At 41.4% G+C, this 18231-nt stretch overlaps 2 protein-coding genes and 1 long non-coding RNA gene across 4 annotated transcripts; 2 read left to right on the top strand and 1 right to left on the bottom strand.

Annotated features, from left to right (window-relative positions):
* The first annotated feature begins 184 nt into the window (after nt 1-184).
* LOC129171151 (tetraspanin-10) lies at nt 185-6869 on the top strand. Of its 2 annotated transcripts, XM_054759546.1 has the most exons (4): nt 185-812; nt 2700-3274; nt 3483-4596; nt 6838-6869. In XM_054759546.1, the coding sequence occupies exons 1-3, from the start codon at nt 546-548 to the stop codon at nt 3787-3789; spliced, it is 1149 nt and encodes a 382-aa protein (XP_054615521.1). In that variant the 5' UTR covers nt 185-545; the 3' UTR covers nt 3790-4596; nt 6838-6869. The 2 variants fall into 2 exon arrangements, with proteins under 2 accessions (XP_054615521.1, XP_054615522.1); XM_054759547.1 differs by lacking the exon at nt 6838-6869 and having other exon boundaries at nt 3483-5095.
* On the bottom strand, nt 2734-17717 carry LOC129171155 (uncharacterized). The gene is made up of 5 exons (XR_008566744.1): nt 17609-17717; nt 6757-6918; nt 6648-6688; nt 3452-6569; nt 2734-3259 (listed from the first exon to the last, which is right to left on the bottom strand). It is a non-coding gene; the product is annotated as an uncharacterized LOC129171155 (long non-coding RNA).
* On the top strand, nt 7572-13487 carry ccdc137 (coiled-coil domain containing 137). Its single transcript, XM_054759548.1, has 6 exons — nt 7572-7833; nt 8244-8389; nt 8471-8696; nt 9164-9246; nt 11795-11874; nt 11947-13487. The coding sequence occupies exons 1-6, from the start codon at nt 7766-7768 to the stop codon at nt 12139-12141; spliced, it is 798 nt and encodes a 265-aa protein (XP_054615523.1). The 5' UTR covers nt 7572-7765; the 3' UTR covers nt 12142-13487.
* Nucleotides 17718-18231: the final 514 nt, after the last annotated feature.

Here is an 18231-nt window from a genome sequence, read left to right as displayed (position 1 = left end):
TTGATATTTCTGTGATCACTTTCCAACATCCGCACTTTCAAGAGTGCTGCATCCCCCTGAAAGACCATTTTGGACTTTTCAAGGTCAGTTAAATGTTGGCCCGTTTCACCACTGCAAGATAAAGTGCCAATTAATTGTTCACTGATTGATATGGGGAGTTCATCGCTTAAGGCCATACCCACCATCAGAAGATGTGCTTAAATGCAATAAATATTTAGGTTCATACAGTTTGGAGTAGGAAAATATGCATCCAAATAATTCTATACTTGAAATACGAATGCTAAGTTCTACTAAGTAAAAGTTTTATGACTGATCACTTGACATCACGAACAGGAGGTAGCAATATTCCCATTAACAGGAGAGCCTGGATGGAGGAGCGTCAGGAAGGAACCCGTGCATATTGAATGCAATTGTTTCCTGTTCTAAACCATGCATGAAGGTACCAGTGGGAGTTCTAAAGCCATTCTTCAAAGTCTCTTGTACTAGTCCCGACCTAACACATGCACACACTGTTAACTGTCTAATCCCCTCACTGTGACTCTCACATGACGAAAAAAATCCCACGCCTGGCAGCTCGAGGCCAAACGCAGCATGGAGACTACGCTCAGGCTCACATGCCACTCTGCAAACATTCCACATCTTCTTGTTTTGTGTGGACTTTTTTGTGTGGACCAGCAGAAAGACGGTGCAAGGGAGGACTGCTTCCCGTCGTGATGGACAACATCAGGAGATATTTGGCGGTACAAAGAGTCCCTTGGCCCTGGACAAGGAGGGACCACACACCGAATGAGTCCAGCCCACTTATACCGAAGGTAAGAAGATCAAGGCGACACTTTTGTCCTATCATGAGGATGTCAGAGCTAAAAGCTTAGCTTTTTTTTTTTTTTTTTTACATCTAGCACTAGAAAAATGTGGAAAAAAACATACAAGATGGAAAATACAAAATGTATCATTTCATTCAGTTTCATTTATGTAGCGCCTCTTCACGACACAAGTTATCTCAAGGCACGTTACACCTCCACACTCCTTATACATGTAAGAGGAACCAGCTGAACCCCACATGAGCAAGCACGTGGTGACAGAGGCAAGGAAAAACTCCCTCTAAGGAAGAAACCTTGAACAGAACGCAGGCTCTACGGCAGGGGTCACCAACCCGTCGATCGTGAGCTACTAGTCGATCTTTGGGTCTTTGCCGGTCGAACGTGAGAATATTTTGAAAAAAATTTTGTAGCGATGAACAAAAGTTGTGAACAAAAGACAAGAATTTATTGATACTCTGAGTACGTGAATTGGGCTGGGGGGAACCCTCAGTGGGCAGTTCAGGGAAGGCTGGGTAGCAAACCAAGCAACGGGGTCAGGCAGGGAAGAAGGTGAATTACTGCAAAAAGTGCATGAAAAAGCAAGAGGTCAGAAGGAGCGGCAAAAAAAAACAACAAGAAAAATCTTACTTGGACATTTGAAGAGTGTGATGTTACCACTTGAGAGTTGAAAGACATTACAGTTGTCATTGTAAGTATTCATACTACACTGAAATACTTCAAAAATAAACACTTCAAAATACTTTATTATACTAAAATACACTTTTTAATAATCATAATTAAATGTACAACAATGATATGCTTTATATTCAATTTCTTTTTTATATTCAATTGTATTTCATTGTATTATTTTCCCCACTAAAATATTTTAATGTATTTTTCAGCTGAACGGTAGTTATTTTTTCAGTATTTTATGTAAAAGTACTATTTTTTTTTACATGAAAAACTTAATTATGTGTTAGAGCAGGGTGTTGCATATATTTGTGTGTGTTTAGTTAATTTAAATATGGGTGCATTATACAGTAGTTAAGAATATGCTAGTGTTGTGCAATAGATGTGATAATTGTTATGTGAAGTTACATGTTTTGACCACAGGTGTCGCTAATTCGCAAGGTTGTACAGAGCGAAGTTACAGCTAATTTACCACACAGAGGTGTCCAAACTTTTTCCACTGAGGGCGATGTACTGAGAAATGAAAGCATGCAAGGGCCAACACATGTAGATATACTAAGAAGTTCTAAGTATATATTCCAAGAAAAAACTGCATCTCAGCTTTATGATGTTGGTGAAAAAAAAATTACTTTCCAAAAAGTATAGCTTTTTGTTTCTCATATTATGACTTTAAAAAACAGCTTTCTTTTTGTAAATGTTCTTCTCGTAATGCTGACTTTATTCCCATCATGTTTTTACGTTATTCTTGTAACATAACTTTTTTTTTCCGCAACCTAATTAAAAAAAAAATAACAACTTTATTCTTTGTTTTCTTTGTTTTTCATAATATTTCCACTTTAGGAAAATATTCTCGTTAATGTTTCAACTTTATGCTACTAAAATGACGTTATTTTTCCTCATATGACGATACGCAGAATTTTTTTATGGTTACAATACAACTTTTTTCTCTTAATATTTTGATTTTATTCTTGTAAAATTACTGCATATTTTTCGATTTTTGTTTGTATAAAAAAAATAACAACTAAGTTACATTTTTAGAATGTGCCTCGGGCCAATTCATGAATTCAATATAAGATGGGCTGAGGTAATTGAAGTCAAAAATGTCAGATCGTCGTTTTCTAGTTGAATATCCTAATTGCTGGAACATGAATATTTTGTTAAGCATGTTTGAAATTAAGTCATCCAATAAAGTCGATTTTTTGTCTACAGGGGGAGGCTGACGAGGTTGCCCACAGAAATAGCGAACTCCACCAGTTGGGTGCAAGTGACGAAAAGGAGCCTGTATCCAAACAAATCCACCCCCACTACTGCATTTATTCTTTCACTGACTACTTCCTCAAGTACCTCCTGGTTCTAAGCAACCTAATGTTCTCCGTTATGGGCCTGCTTGTCCTCGGTTTGGGGATGTGGGGCCTCATCAGCAAAGAATCCTTCGCTCAGGAGAGGATCGGAAGCATCGGCACCGACCCCATGCTGCTGCTGGTGACTGCTGGCCTCCTGCTGACTTTGCTCTGCCTGTCAGGTTGCGTAGGAGCCTTACGGGAAAATGACTGCCTGCTGAAGGTGTTCTCCGGAACGCTGCTGGTGCTCATCACAGCCCAGGTGCTGGCCCTCATCGTGGTGTATACCGTCCAAGGGGAGATCGGGAATGTTCTGCGGTCAGGGATGTTGGCTGCCATAGCCGGCTACCAGGACGATTTGGATCTGAGGTTCATCACAGATGAGCTCCAGTCCAATCTGCAGTGCTGTGGGGCGGACACGTACAGGGACTGGGAGATCAACATGTGAGTGGGGAGAGATGGTATTAGTTTAGTTTATATTGAACATACTGTACGTAACAAGGTTACACTGAATTACACATCATGTTTACACAGTTCAACGCTGCAATATCCAAGAATCAGAGCATTTCACCCTTCACCTGCACTTACTGATAGTTTGATAGTTTGGGTGAAGGAGCTTACCTTTTAAAATCCATCTTTTCCTTTCCTGTAGATACTACAACTGCTCCGCCCCAGGAGTTCTGGCCTGCGGTGTTCCAGCCACATGCTGCTTGGACCCACTGGAGAACGGAACCGTGTGGAACTCTCAGTGCGGCCTGGGAGCCCAAACGCTGGATGAGTTCAGCGCTCAGAGTGTGATCTTCCTGGGAGGGTGTCTGGGGGAAATCTCGCGGTGGGTGCAGCAGCACCAGGGCCTGATCGGCACCATTGTTGCGGTTGTACTGGGGGTGCAGATCCTGACTGTGTTTGTGACCACGCGACTCCAAGAGAGAATTCATTGGCATAAAGTTAATGCGTAAGAGGACATGACGTACTGTATGCAGTTTAATCACGTATGATACTTGCAACAGGAATTACAGATCCACCACCGTTACATTAATGGCAATGCTAATGGCTTCTTTCTAATATGCTTAACAAAGTTACATTGAAGCGCATCACGTTTTCACTTCCACCATTATTTAATCCTACCCCTTCTCTGTGTCTCAAGTTAACTTCCTGTGCTGAACATGTACCAGGGAACAGGGGAGTACAGTAAATAATAAATCATGTGTTTTAATAAAACTTATTATAATTTGCAGATAGCTGATTCAGTAATAAAAAATCCATATTTAGTGGCTATACTGGCTTCCTGGAATCACTGGTGCACGGGTGTGGTAGACTGTGTTCCCATTTAATGCTCCAAGGTTACACCAAAAGCATGACTAGACTAATACAAAACAGGAACGGATAATGTGATGATGTGATGTTGCGAGAAACAAAAAGTGGTGCATGAGCCAAGCTAGCAAGCCAGCAAGCCAGTTGTAAAAACTGCATGATGTTCCACCCCGTGCCTCCCCTGCACCTGCGCTTATAAAGAGAACACATACTGCCACCATGGAGACCTGATGTAATACATGGAAGACAAAAACAGATGTGGCTCCTACTCATGTATAAAACTGTAACAATAGAACAGTCACATCAATGCATAAAAGGAGTCACAAAACAATGTAGTCTCTCGTCTTCCTTGTGGGTCCAACACGTGGCTCAAACGTCAGGTCGTGGTGTTTCTACTGCTTCTTGAAGCGAGAGCAGCTTGGCTATGGTCCGCTACAAATGCGGCCCATATGGTAAGTAATCCCTTATCCACCTCTTCCAAAACAGGTCGAAAGATTGGCAGCATGTGATTTCTCCCAACATGGCTAAGTTGTTGATGAACATATTGCAGAATGAGAATGACATATTGCAAAACATGACTACGATGTTTTAGCTCCTCAGGTAAAGCTGACCTACTGAGTCTTCGATCCACTCAATATGTCATCCTGCAACACAGGATCCAGCCTATAGATGTCACTGGTTTTCCTTGTCCCTGCTCCTCCACTCCCCAATGAAGCGATTTCTTCTAAGGATGTTGCCCACTGACTGAAGCCAACGATGACGGATTCTGCTCTGGCGAAGTCACTCACAGAAAGTGAGTGACTTTCAACAGAATCTCTGGCCTCTCTCATCTCCACTTCAACCAACTGTGTGGATGGGCCAGCAAAAGACCCAACCACAGTTCCAGCTTAAGCCTAAGCCTGAGCCTAAGAAATGTTTTGGAGACCAGTACGAGTACAGCCGTCCCTCGCAATATCTCGGTTCAATTATCGCTCTTTCGCAGTTTGTCTTTGGCGTATAATTACTCAAAGTAGTATTTTGGCCAGTAGGCATCAGTAATGTTCCATTATTGAAATATGACATTTGTTTACTGTCACACTGCATAGAGTCAGCCATGGCATGTCCGACAGGATAGAGTGAAAAGAAGTTCTTCTCTCATTTCATGTGGAAGTGGTAAATTTTTGGCTTCTTTCCCCACTCCGTGTTAAACCCTTTCTTAAGTTTAGAATACAGTAAATAAATTGGAGGCTAAGTAGTTAGCTCGCTAGCTTGCTAATGGTTAAAGCCATGGCCGTCCCTTGTGTCCCTGCAGTGATCCCGTAGCCTGTGCATTACAGTTGAGCAATGTGGTGTAAACAAAGAATAATAGGAGTGTAAAGGTGACTACAGGGGTGTTATTTTATGTCTACAGAGGTCTAATAATGGTAAGGATTGTATTTATAAAGGCATAAACAGGTTTTCTATGCTCTAACTACAAAAATGTTCAGTTTATTAATACTGAATCATACTTCATTGAAATTCACTTCTCGCGGTCGGGTGACGGAGTGGAAATGGAATGGAAGAGTTTGCCATTAAATTCCCATATAAAGCCTTCTGTCATTCATTAATTCCATTGACGTTTTACGTTTGACACCTCTTTTGAGCTCAAAAAGATACGGGACATTTCAGTTTTTCAAGGAACGGTTGGCCCCCCTAGTAGTAGCCACCCTTCTTTTGCCTCTCTTTTCTCCCCTTTCTCTCTTTCCTTTTAGAAAACCAAATTATATTTTACCAGGCAACTTTGTAGCACTCTGGCCGCTACAAAGCACCATCACCGGTCTGTGCGCTAAGGCAGGACCAAACCATTCCATGCAGATATGGGCAGGTATAAGTTAAAATCACAGGGCTGGAAAAGAGAATAATAATGATTCAAACACAGCAGAGCGGTTTTATAGGACACTCTTGCTTTCATGTCTACTGAAGGAAAATTAGGCTTTCAAAAAGTTTGACTTTAATTCCAGCTTTGTTACTGTATATACTGTATGTGTTGCAGCTTAAAAATACATATGAACAACACAATTAAGATAGATATTCATTTGTAAATATAGTAAGAGTGCGTTCACACTTTGGTTTGGAATATTTGAGTTACATCACGTAATATGTCACAAAAGCTGCCCAAACAAGTCCTTACTTTATGCATACTGTATGTTCTTTTGTCATATTGTTGTCATAGGAGCAAATGCTGTGCAGACAGCATTTGCTCCTATGACAAAAATACCAGTGCGAATGCTAAGCCAACTGCACAAAAGTATCTTTTAAAAAAAAATGTTGTGCTGACCAGAGCACCGAACCATAAGTGGGAATGCGGCCTAAAAGGCTAGACTCTAGGTCTGAGCACAAATCAGTCAAATCACTGAACTGGACGCATACATTCAGGCCAAAGGGTTCCACACCCTTGCTGTATGATCTGTCAAGGACAGTAAAAGTATGTCTTGAAGCAAGACAAAGAAAGAAACTGGATGTATTTCTCATTATCTCAACTTACCACTGCCCAGTCCTTCCATTCCAGGAATCTCATCTCCAAAGCTGCAAGGGAAAACCAATCACATGCTCAGTTAGTGGCTCATTATTCTTTGATGTTGATGATATCTCACCTCAGACAAGGGCCTACCCGAGGACAGTCCTTTTGGGAGGCTTGCTCTTGGACTGACAGCTGGTCCTCTGCTTGAATTTAGGTTCCTGGTCTGATGATGCACAGAGGAGCTTTGCAGCTGGACTTGGCTTCAGGTATGGACAAATCCAAATTCATACTGGAACTGTTGTAGGAAAATGATTTGTTACATTGAGCGTAGCACACAAAAACTGTGACTTTTTGTATGCTTAACATTTGTATGCAATTCTGTACCACAGCAGTCTATTAAACTTTGCTACGCTTTTTTTTAAACAGTTTTTTCACTTTCAGCTTTGCCCTGTCAGGGGTTGTTGCCCTTCCTGAGGCAACCCTGGCCAGGAACCTAACCACCAGGAACCTACATGCAGAAGCATGTATCATTACACCACCAGGGCAGTAGCTCCTAAAATGACACAACTTAACGCTGAGGAAATATAAATTTAATAAGAAACTTCAAACAGGAAGGTTTGGTACAGTATGTGTACACTCTAAACATTTCAAAACTATAAACAGGCTATCATACAGTGATGCCTTTTAAAATGGCAAAACAAATCTGACTGCACAGCCTGCTGCTGTCCCACGAACTATTTTGCCATCTAGTGGTCGTACGTGGAAGGGCGTTTAATTGAATTTTATTTTAGGGATAAATCAATTCATCTGTTTACTTTTTTAGTAAGTTTAGATAGTCTAGTAACCCACAAATGTCCATTTTCTGAATAAGAAATGTTTAAATGACACCGCGAGCTCGTCAAGAGTAAAAAGTAAGGGGGGGGAGAAACGACAGAGTGAAACCTCTTCGCATTCTTCAATCTCGCCTCTCATCTCAAGTTATGGCTGTGGATGACAACGTCAGAGTGGGACCTCTTCATATTTTTTCAAACCGCTCGTAATCTCCGAGGTTAAAGTTCAGAGGTGAAACGCTATCGAAGTCCTCTTCACACGTGTTTTTCACGTATTGTTGTCTTAAATGCAACAAAACAGCGTGTATCAACATGGAGAGGAGTACGAATTGTACCAAGGACTCGGGGAAGGTGGTTAACAATGTCGGAGAGAAAGCAAGGTAATTTAAAGACACCAAATTTGGCTAAATGCAATGTTGTTAGCATTAGCAACTAGCATGCTATCAGCTAGCCTCACTGTTGAGATACGTTTCAGCTGACACAATGTAAAACATAGGCTGAACGCTGTTTACTCGAAGTCCCTTGTTGAAAGTATGATAATTGTGGAACTGTGAATATGAGAACGCAGTTGGAAGAAGTTACTCGCTACTCTTTACTTTATGCGAATTGTGTTGCGTCACCATGGAGTGTTTATTACTGTTGTTATTAAAACACCCCACCGATTTTCAGACTTGACATGAAACGGTGATAACGTCATAACGTAATTAACCATCCCATGCCTTGTTGTGACACTCAGGTGTTATTTGACTCTTTCATAATCCTAAAAATCAATCTCCTTTCAACCTGTCAGCACCAAGAAGCAGAAACGAGATACTCGAGTCAAAAAAGACAAACAAAGAGACCACCTTGAACACATCCCCTACAGGCTGCAGGAGATAATGAAGAGCAAGGAGAGGATGAAAACCGGTGCTAAGAAGGCAAATAATGTAAAAGATGGTGGGTTAAGAATGTGTTACTGTGTTGCTGCTACTGTATATCCGCTGGTGGTGTTGCATGTTCTGTTTGTTTTTCTTCCAGCCGCCGTCCTTAGAAGAAAGCCAGAGGAGTCAGAGATTGGTGACATACGCGTCCCGCATTTCAAGCAAAGAAAGAGAGAAGGTGTAAAACAGTACTTGGAGCGCATGGAGATGGAGACAAAGCATGTCTTCTTCCTGACCAACAACCAAGTGGAAAGGAAACCAGAGCTGGATGCAGATCAACAAGAGAACCCTGCAGATCAGGGCAAGTCTAAAAAAAAGAAAGAGTAAGTACAAAATCTAAAGTTATGCAAAACATTTCTGGACAACGGGGAAGCACTGACGAATCTAACGAAACATTGAGGCACAACATTAACTTCACACCAGTATAGAGCGTTATAGATGACAGCAACATACAGAATACAGAAAAAGTTCTAAGCGAATTGCTTGACAACCCACTCTGATAAACAAAGATCTCACGGCATGCATTAAGAGCCATAGTTTGAAATGTTAACTTGGGTGATTTTGGGAAAATCGTTTAAATCTTCAGAAAAGTCGTCTTGAGTGGATGGATCTACTGTGAATCCACTACATCACATTCATAAGATTTGGCTTTTATATATATTTAGTTTTTTTAAAATGTATCTAAACCTTTAGAATGTGGTGGCCCAATGACAAACCTGGAACAGATGAGGAATGCCTTTGCTCACGTGTTTGCAACCCAGCAGTATACATAATGTTTCATTTGTTTCAGGTATAACAAACTACGACTTCAAAAGCTGCTGCAGAAAAAGTTGAACCGACAAGAGGCTCGGGTGGAAAAAGAGATGTTCCAAGGTAAGAACTCTTACAATGCACAATAATGCTTACTGAAAATTGGACCACAAAATAGGATCACTTACACAGGTCTACAAATTTGATGAAGTTGCAAAAACAAGAATGAAAACCATGCTTTTAAGCTAATTTGAGGGCGCTGATTTAGGTAGGTCACATTTTTTCATAAATGGGATCTTATTTTTTTGCTCTTGCATGCTGAAAAGCATAGATTAATGTGAAGCTGTGAAGACGGAAGCAGGTACTAAGTGATGGATATGGCATAAATTAAGCACATGGGAGGAAATAAAATGACTTGGAACATAATTTTATGTTCCGCTTCCTTCTTTTTGATTGACGGGAGCATTCAGCATCCGAAGATTCACGTATCAAACTCCAGCAGTAGTCTGCTATCATACTGACATTCCATCTTCCCTGATACCTCTTTTCCATCACTTGTATGTCTTGGTGAAATCTTGCCTTATGGCAAATGCACTAAGACTGCCAAGAAGTGGAGGAAGTGGGGGAGAGAAGGATGTTGGCTAAGCTGACATCCATCATGAACAACACCTCTCACCCGCTACATGACACTGTTGTTTCCCTGAGCAGCTCCTTCAGCACCAGACTGTTACACCCACGGTGTAAGAAGGAGAGGTTCCGCAGGTCCTTCATACCGACCGCTGTCAGGGTCTACAACACCTGCACCACCTGAACCATGTTGTAGACACTATGCTTTCTTTACACTGTACTCTTTACTTGTCTTGCTGCTGTAACAAGTAAATTTCCCCGCTGTGGGATAAATAAAAGTACATACAATACAATACATACAAGAGAAGTGAAGCTCAACAAGATAGAATACCACTCCTGCTTCTTGTGAAATGAACCAGTGAACCAATGCGAATTGAGCAGATTCAGCAGAAATCTGACTTTCATAGCTGCAAAACTAGCCTACAGAAGGCAGATTAGAAACGTTCCTTTTTGTATATGCTATGTGACATTTTTAAGCGTTTTAAGGGGAGTGAGCATAAGATTACCAAAAATCAAGGCTGATACACAAAAACGTACATCACATTCAAAATCAGCGCCCCCAAACTAGCCAAGGGGAGAAAGTTTCTTCTTTGTTTCAAAATTGTGTAGACCAGTGTTGTGGCAGTTGGTTCTGCACTAGAACTTTTAAAGGAGAATATGCCGCCATGTGTCATGTGAGACTTGAGCAATTCTTGCAAGACTTCAGCTCAGGAAGCATCTAAAGCATCAACTGCGCGTGTTTTTCTTCAGTAAAAGTGCTACGCGTGTCTTTACCGTGGCTGTTAATGTAGTAAAAGATGAGTGACATGTACACCAGGATTTCAGCTGCGTTTAGTGCTAAATGTGACGAGGCTCACCTCCCCAGTAAGCTCCCTCCTCAAATTCGTCACAGTATTTGTCTCTTGTCATAAAACTTAAGGGTAATTATGACATTTATTGTTTTTTTTTAATGAGCAAGTGCTAACTTATTTTTACACTTATATGGCAGTTAAGCCTATGAAAAAGTCTCAATGGGAGGTGGTTTGCTTTTTTTTAGTTACATTATAACAGGGTTAACTTAGGCTGAATCCCAATTCCACCCCTTAGCCCTTCTCCTTTGTCTGACCCCACCCCTTAAAACCAAGGGCCAAGGGGAAAAGGCCACAAAGAAATGGGACACAGCTTGATTCTCATCACCCATCACTGCTGTGACATCGGCAAATGAGACAATTATATTGTTCATAATAAATGTTTCTTACCATAAAGTTAAGTGCATACATTTCTACATTATGTCAATGTTACATAGCCTACCCCAGAACACATAAAATAATAATAATAAAAAAGAAACACATTTTTACAAACTGTGACATTTACTGCAAAACAACTAAATACCAACACTCTAACAACATTTATAAAAATATGGTTACATTTTATTTGAACATGCACGCAAGTTACAATCATGAAAGTTGAATCAACTTCTGATAACGTGGTGTGCTGCTCACATACGGCCATGTTGTTTACATCTTTTATTTAGCTCACTTCCTGACCATCAACTCTGTGACTCCTCCTGCCCCTTCATTGGTCTGGTCCCTGACCACACTTGGTTTCTAGGGTTGTACCCCCCTCGGCGCTTACCACCCTGATTTAAGGAGAATTGGGACACCACTTGATTCTCATGAACGCACAAAACCTGGGGGTAGGATTGCGATTCAGCCTGACCCCTTACCTCTTGATTTTAAGGAGAATTGGGACACCACTTGATTCTCGTGAACGTGCAAAACCTAGGCGTCAGGGCTAAGATAAGGAGTAAGGGGTGAAATTGGGATTCAGCCTTACTTGACATTTGTATGGTGAGGTACAGTGTTGGTGAAAAACGCATCCTACAGCTGATAAAGATTTTATGATGGTCGTACTTTGACTCTGTGATGGATTATTTCCAATGGCAAATTTTGTTTGCACTGCTCAACATTGTGTTTGTCGGTAGAGGTTCCACTGTTCCATTTACTGTAGTTGTCGTCTCAAAAATTAATTAAGCTGGTTATGCTTATTATACTTTTGTTAATAGATGACATTCCCTTTGGAGAGGTTTCCATGGAGCCACCTTCTCTGACCAGCAAACCCAAGAAAGCAGCCATCAAATCTCAGGTAGAATAAACGTTTAAAAGACATCACACGGTGAACCATAACATTTCTCTCCTCTAACCTTCTGACCACCAGAAGGCCAACAGGGAGCTGCTTCTCAACTCACTCCTTGGCCACTCAATGGCGTCCACCACCAAGCCCTCCATGGCCAAGCAGAGGATCATGGAGGAGGAGAGGGAGCGGGCAGTGCAGGCCTACCGCCATCTTAAGAAGCAGAAACTGCAACAACAGGAGCAAGCTAGGACTGTAAAGTGCAAGGGCCCCCAGTGATGGAACTCAAAGTGTACTCATTTGTATTCTTCTAAAGTGCATTAGTGACTGTGGGAAGAGCAGTCCAATGCGGATGAAGGTCAGGAGGATACAGACATTTGCATCTCCAGGTTGGGAGCACACCTTCAAATGTTGTCTTGAAAAGAAGACATGCATTTCATCATCTACAACGTCCACACAGACAACTGTAGACTTATTCTCCCCTCTGATTATGTTAATTGATGTGTTACAATATAATACATACCAGGTTGCCCAAATGCTTAAACTGTACCCTTCAGACGCCACTAGATGGCAGTGTTTCAGAAATCGTTTGCCTTTTCCCAATCACCTCTCGAGTCGGGCAATGTGGACCCCGTTTCCCTTAGGGTGCCGGCCACCACTCATCGTGGGTTCTTCCAAAACAAAAAGCCTTTATACTCATTTAATTGAAAGATAAAATTACAACCACAGCTTTTGTCTTTTACTATATTTACTGTAGTAACCACCTGTAACCAGTAACACCTGAACCATTTTGTATTTCACTATGTCTATGCATTGCATGCATTGTCTATGACTGTGCATTCTTGACTTGTGTACATACTTGTGTATCTTGCTTGCTGCTGTAACAGATGAATTTCCCTGCTGTGGGATTAATAAAGTACTACTACATATTTACTGTAAGTTGACAGACAAATGTGAGGAAAATAGATGTTTAGAATGCTACAAATGTGAGGAAAATAGACGTTTAGAATGCTACAGTGGAACCTCCACAGTTTTCTAATCTGTAACTCATTTTTTCCCATAGTAAATAAGTGAATTCATTTGTTCCAGGCTCAAACCACCACCACCACAAACGTGTATTAACTGATTTATAAAACTAATGTAAACCTACTCATCTTTTGAAGCTGTTTGTTGCCAAGCCTCTGTTGGTAGCATCAGCTTTGTGGATACAGTTGATATTTACATAATAATATGCAGTACTGACCAGCCAGACACTTTCCTAGTTCCTATTTCATTGCTATTCCTGGTTCTATGGTTAACATCACACAGTTCCTCTCGACATCACTGGTACCCTTCTGTGGTGCCGTAACAAATAAGACAAAGAGAAATGAAGCACAGTTAACCATTTCGATAAGTGGTTCTTAACTTTTTTTTTTTTTGGTAATGAGCCCTTTTGAGAATGCAATGAAAGCTGTGGCCCTTTTTCCTCAGAAATATTCACATAAACTTTACATCCAATGTGGCTATGTACCTTATCAAGATCTTATTGTCTCATGTTTAAAAAAAACACTGTTGTATGCATTATACTTCTTTTATTGGTATCTAATAACATCATTAAATGGTATAGTTCAATTAGCCTGCTCACACACACCCTTTGTTTCTTGTCTTTGTTGAAAAGAAGGAAGACAGACTTGTCGGAGTACCATATGTCTTAAATAAGTCATTGATGGAGACTCTTTAAGTGGAAAAAATCATTTTGATTTAATTAAACAATATTTGCACCAATACATACAGTAGATGCCTATGGTTGCCGCCAGTGTCACATGTTGCCTTTGCAAAGTGAAATGTGTAAACCCTGAAGGAACCCCTGATTTACCGTAGATGCTCACTTGTGTGAGCCTGCAGCCAGAAGTGAATAAATCACGTCTGCCTTGCTTATTAGCATGCAGCCCAGGCTATTTGCATTAATAATCCCTTAAAGGCTTACCCTCAATCCAGCCATGAAAAAGCCTTTGTTGTAATAATTGACTTCTGGCAGCAAAGTGAACAAACAAGGGCCAGCTCATATTTTGTTTGTCAATTGTACTCAATATAAGAAAAGGAGGTAGCATCACTGCTGTGTGTGTTTGACCAGCAAAGCCTCGCTTAAGTCTCTTGCCTGTTTGTCTGCTTGGAGGTTGCCACAGTAACAAGAGAAGGCAGGCAGCTGTTTGTGATGGCTAGTAGCGACTGCTGAGGTCATGCGGCACGTGTCCAATGCATGTGCTGCATGACGGCTCTTCACATTGTCGAGTACTTTGTGGTGGCTTTGCTGTCATAAGAATGTGATATCTGGCTGAAGTCGCTCTCTGAGATGCTAACCGATGCCCTCAGTGAAGTAGCAAGCCAGTGACTTAAAACTTAAGGGAAAACAGCGCTTTTTAAAAAAAATGTTGCCCCTCATCCACAATCCTTCTGTGAAACATGACAACACGTCTTTCTCTTTTCTGTGCGTTCTAAAGAGAGAAAAACAGCTAAAAAACATCTAGCATGTGGAAGCTAACAATGCACGTACAGGACAAACCTATTTCGACTGCTGGGATAGGCTCCAGCATACCCCCATACCTATGGACCATTTAGAGTCGCCAATTAACCTAACATGCATGTTTTTGGTTGTGGGAGGAAACCGGAGTACCCGGAGAAAACCCACACACGCACGGGGAGAACATGCAAACTCCACACAGAAATGCCCAAGGGAGAATTGAACGCAGGTCTTCCTGATCTCCAGGCTGTTACTGTGTTGGCCAACTTGCTAACCACTACACCACCGTGCGGCCTACTAACCGTCATATTCTCCTCAAATATTACACACATTTTACTTGTGGGGGCAGGTTGACCCCGTGGATATTTTCCTCCAGAAAAATGATTTACAGAAAATGATTTCCCATGTTTTTGTGTCAGGCACTTTGTTTATTTTGCTGAGTACGTAAATAAGCCGTGATGATGAAGCCCTGACCTGTTCTCTAGTGGCACAATCAGGCCGTATTCTTAAATTAGAATGACTTTATGTTTGAAAGTTTTCATCCTAATCTTGTCAAATCAACTGACCACAAGAGTATGAACACTGTTGGTTTTGGTGATGATATGACCTTTCCTGCAAAGCCACCATCAGGTCAAACTTGCATTTTTAGAGTTAGTGTACCTTGAAAAATCTGAATCTAAATCTTTCCTAGTTTGTGGCGCACGTTCATGACTCTCCCAGAATGCACCAACCACATTGATTGATGTTGGTGACCGCCCCATTTCCTGGCATAATCATCTTTATTTACTTTTTTTGTATTGTATTAATGGTCAGTCACTATAAAGTCTCAGCCACCCCCCTCTTTGATTATTCAGGCTTGGGACTGGTAGTATCAGAGAGCTTTTTTGGTTGTTTGATTTGGTGTACTGTATGAGAGAGGTTTTCCACTTAACCAAGGTCAGGTCACGGGGGGGGTTCCATGGCAAGCGGTAGCCGGGCCTGAACCCAGGAGGCCCAGCCAGACATGCACAGCTCAAAGTGGCTCCCACCTTCAATGGGCTTACCACTGACATAGGAGGGGCTAAAGGGGTGGAGTGCAGTGTGAGATGGGTGGCAGCTGAAAGTGGGGACCTTGGTGAAGCTGGTTTATGGAATATTGTTTCCCCTCCCCAATATAATACATCAACTCAACCGTAACAACTCTGCACTTGTAGGTGTGTGGATGTTAGGTCACACATGACACACATTTTCACAGCTAAAACAGCTTGAGGAACACCATTCTCAATCCACTGTAGCTATCAAATTAGGAAAAGTCATGAAATATGACGCGAAAAATAAAAAGTCGACCACTATTTCTTTTGAATGAAAAGCATTGAATAAGGTTAAATTGACCCCAAGGATGCTAGGAGGGTTTCGACAATACAACGAGCATCCGAAGGCTTTTATTTGTTAAAATTTGGATACATTTTCCTGTGAATGCATGCTCAACTGCATCCTTTTTGCATGTCGGTGTGTGCTCTGCTTTAAAGGGCTGACTTTGCCACACTTTGACAACACCTGATTCGGGGGCTGCCAACTTGTGAGAAAACCTTGGAGTGAGACGTAATTTCCTGTGGGCACAATCCACCACACACCCGATACTCTGCAAGTTCAGTGCTGGTTATTGCTTGCCCAATCAAAGAGCTGCCTTCCTTTCAGCAAGCTAAAGAGCCAGGCCCATCAGAGAGGCAGTCAGGGAGCGTGGACGACACTTACACTAAACTCGGATGTCAAGTGTGTCTGTGGGCCCTTTTTAAGACCCCTGAGAGACTTTTGAGACGCCTTATTTACAACGTAAAGCAAAAATAAAGTTTTAATTTAATAACATAATGTCAGGTTGGTTGTATCGTTACATTGTCGGCCCACCATCTCTCTTCACGTAATCGAGTATTAGAAGCCTGCCTCGTCTTTTTTCCTGTGAAAGGCGAATGTCATTGGTCAAGATGTGTGGTGGCGTCTCTGTGTCCACACTGAGCGGGGGAGGGGCGGGGCTACTAGAGCTGATTCGTGCGTGAGAAATTTGCATGAAGAGATTTGACCTATTTTTACCTAATTTGTCTATTGACACGGGTCTTTGTTTTTGTTTTTTAGAATATAACATCATATATTTTTGTAGCTGTTCACTGAGGTTTAAAGAAATCTATTTAAATAATAAACATTCTAAATTATTATTTACATTAGTAATTTTACACAATACACATAATTTGGTAAATTAATTTAAGACAACAAAAAAATCTGAGGAGCCACATGGGAGGCAAAAGAGCCGTCCCTTTTTGGTGAGCCGAGCCAAAAGAATCGGCTCTCTAAAAAGAGCTGAAATTTCCATCACTAATGCGGACCAAAGGCGCTATTTTCCGGTATGACTAACTTCCTTAATATTTGGGATAGAGAATCAAATGAGGTATAAAATTAAAGTTCAAGTCATGCTTTACAGATGCTTTTCATTTGACATATTTTAAACTTTTTTCTAATGTTCCTATTCTAAAGACAAAAAACAGCAAAAAGGAGACAGCTCGTTACTGCATGTAATGGGAAACACTTATTCCGCCTATCAAGCCTTCTTAAAAAGACTCCAAAAAGCGCCAACAATGCTCCATTTACATATAATGTGCATATAGTGTGCATATAACCAAGCAACAGCGACATTGTTATTATTATTATTAACATTGTTGCGCCAATTGAACTGCGTTAGTGGCGTATTGACACTTAGCCATAACACACAGGTTAGCTATTAGCCGGCTAGCGGCTAACTTCACTACAGATTCGCCCGCAGCACGTCAGCGGCACGCTCACAACGCCTCAGACCACTACAAAAAAGGTAACGCTACATATTTCAGCTGACACCCCTGCTGCTGTCTTTTTATTTTTGAGTTTGGAAACGTTAACGCTGGGTGTTGCGTTCGTTTCTATGTTGCTATGTGAAATCAATGCGCCCAAGAAGGAAGTTCCAGTAATGCTTAAAAGCGGTCTTTGTAGGCAACATAGGTGGATTCCATTACGTGCAGTAATGAGCTGTCTCTTTATCTGCTTTTATATGTTTTTATATAGAAAAGGGAAAGACATATGTGTCATATGTGACATATGTTTCACATAAGGACTGTGGACGATGGGCAACATTTTTTTTAAAAAGTGCAGTTTTCCATTAAACTTAAGAGGCCAGCTGCTTTCAAACAACATGCAGTGTTGAAGTCATCTTATCAGTAGTTCAAGTAGTAAGATGGTGCTCACTTGTAGTTTGTGTTGGAAGAGGATTCCGAAGCAAAAGAAGAAGTATTACTGCACTGATGACGGTTTCAGTTGGTTGGAACGTAGTTTTAAACATCCCCGTGGCTTCCACTATGTCCTCGTAAGCTAGCTGACATGCACAACTAGCTTAATGACAACTCCTCCCCACAGGGGATCCCATTTGACAAGAGCAGTCTGTCTTTTCCTGTAATTCAGCCAATCAGCAGTAGCTAGGGCGGATGTGTCATTTGCATGACTGTTGGCAACCCTGCTGATGTAGTTGATAGCTGACTTTGTTGTTTTTAGTTAGACGGTTAGTTAGTTGAGACTGAATCAAGAGTGCCTCTGCTGGTTGCGGCCAAACGGTGCACTCCATTTCACCTCCCGTTTGCTTCAAGACACAACGAATCAACAATCAGTTGCACACTATCGACAGAATAATCACTCGATCCGTTATTCCTGGTCGAACCATGTGTCCTAATCTATCTCCAGTTGGTGCACAATGATGCCCTTGTCAGTGAGGCGCAGAGGCTGCAAGCACTTAACCGAGTGTTTGTGGTAGTGGTGGGCGTGGCCCGCTGCTAGGCATTGTGTGCAAGCGTGTGATAACTATACATAATTGTACC

The sequence above is a fragment of the Dunckerocampus dactyliophorus genome, chromosome 18 (genome assembly GCF_027744805.1).
Source record: "Dunckerocampus dactyliophorus isolate RoL2022-P2 chromosome 18, RoL_Ddac_1.1, whole genome shotgun sequence".
Taxonomy (NCBI): Eukaryota; Metazoa; Chordata; class Actinopteri; order Syngnathiformes; family Syngnathidae; genus Dunckerocampus; species Dunckerocampus dactyliophorus.
Note: the sequence above shows the minus strand (reverse complement) of the source record. Positions and strands in the feature narration are given on the sequence as shown.

What these genes read in the sequence shown, in the direction of transcription:
- LOC129171151 (XM_054759546.1), top strand. Translation starts at nt 546, where the DNA reads ATGACGAAAAAAATCCCACGCCTGGCAGCTCGAGGCCAAACGCAGCAT. An exon ending in CCAGCCCACTTATACCGAAG is followed by an intron (nt 813 to 2,699) that starts GTAAGAAGATCA and finishes TTTTGTCTACAG; the next exon opens with GGGGAGGCTGACGAGGTTGC. An exon ending in AGGGACTGGGAGATCAACAT is followed by an intron (nt 3,275 to 3,482) that starts GTGAGTGGGGAG and finishes CCTTTCCTGTAG; the next exon opens with ATACTACAACTGCTCCGCCC.
- ccdc137 (XM_054759548.1), top strand. Translation starts at nt 7,766, where the DNA reads ATGGAGAGGAGTACGAATTGTACCAAGGACTCGGGGAAGGTGGTTAAC. An exon ending in AATGTCGGAGAGAAAGCAAG is followed by an intron (nt 7,834 to 8,243) that starts GTAATTTAAAGA and finishes TCAACCTGTCAG; the next exon opens with CACCAAGAAGCAGAAACGAG. An exon ending in AAGTCTAAAAAAAAGAAAGA is followed by an intron (nt 8,697 to 9,163) that starts GTAAGTACAAAA and finishes CATTTGTTTCAG; the next exon opens with GTATAACAAACTACGACTTC.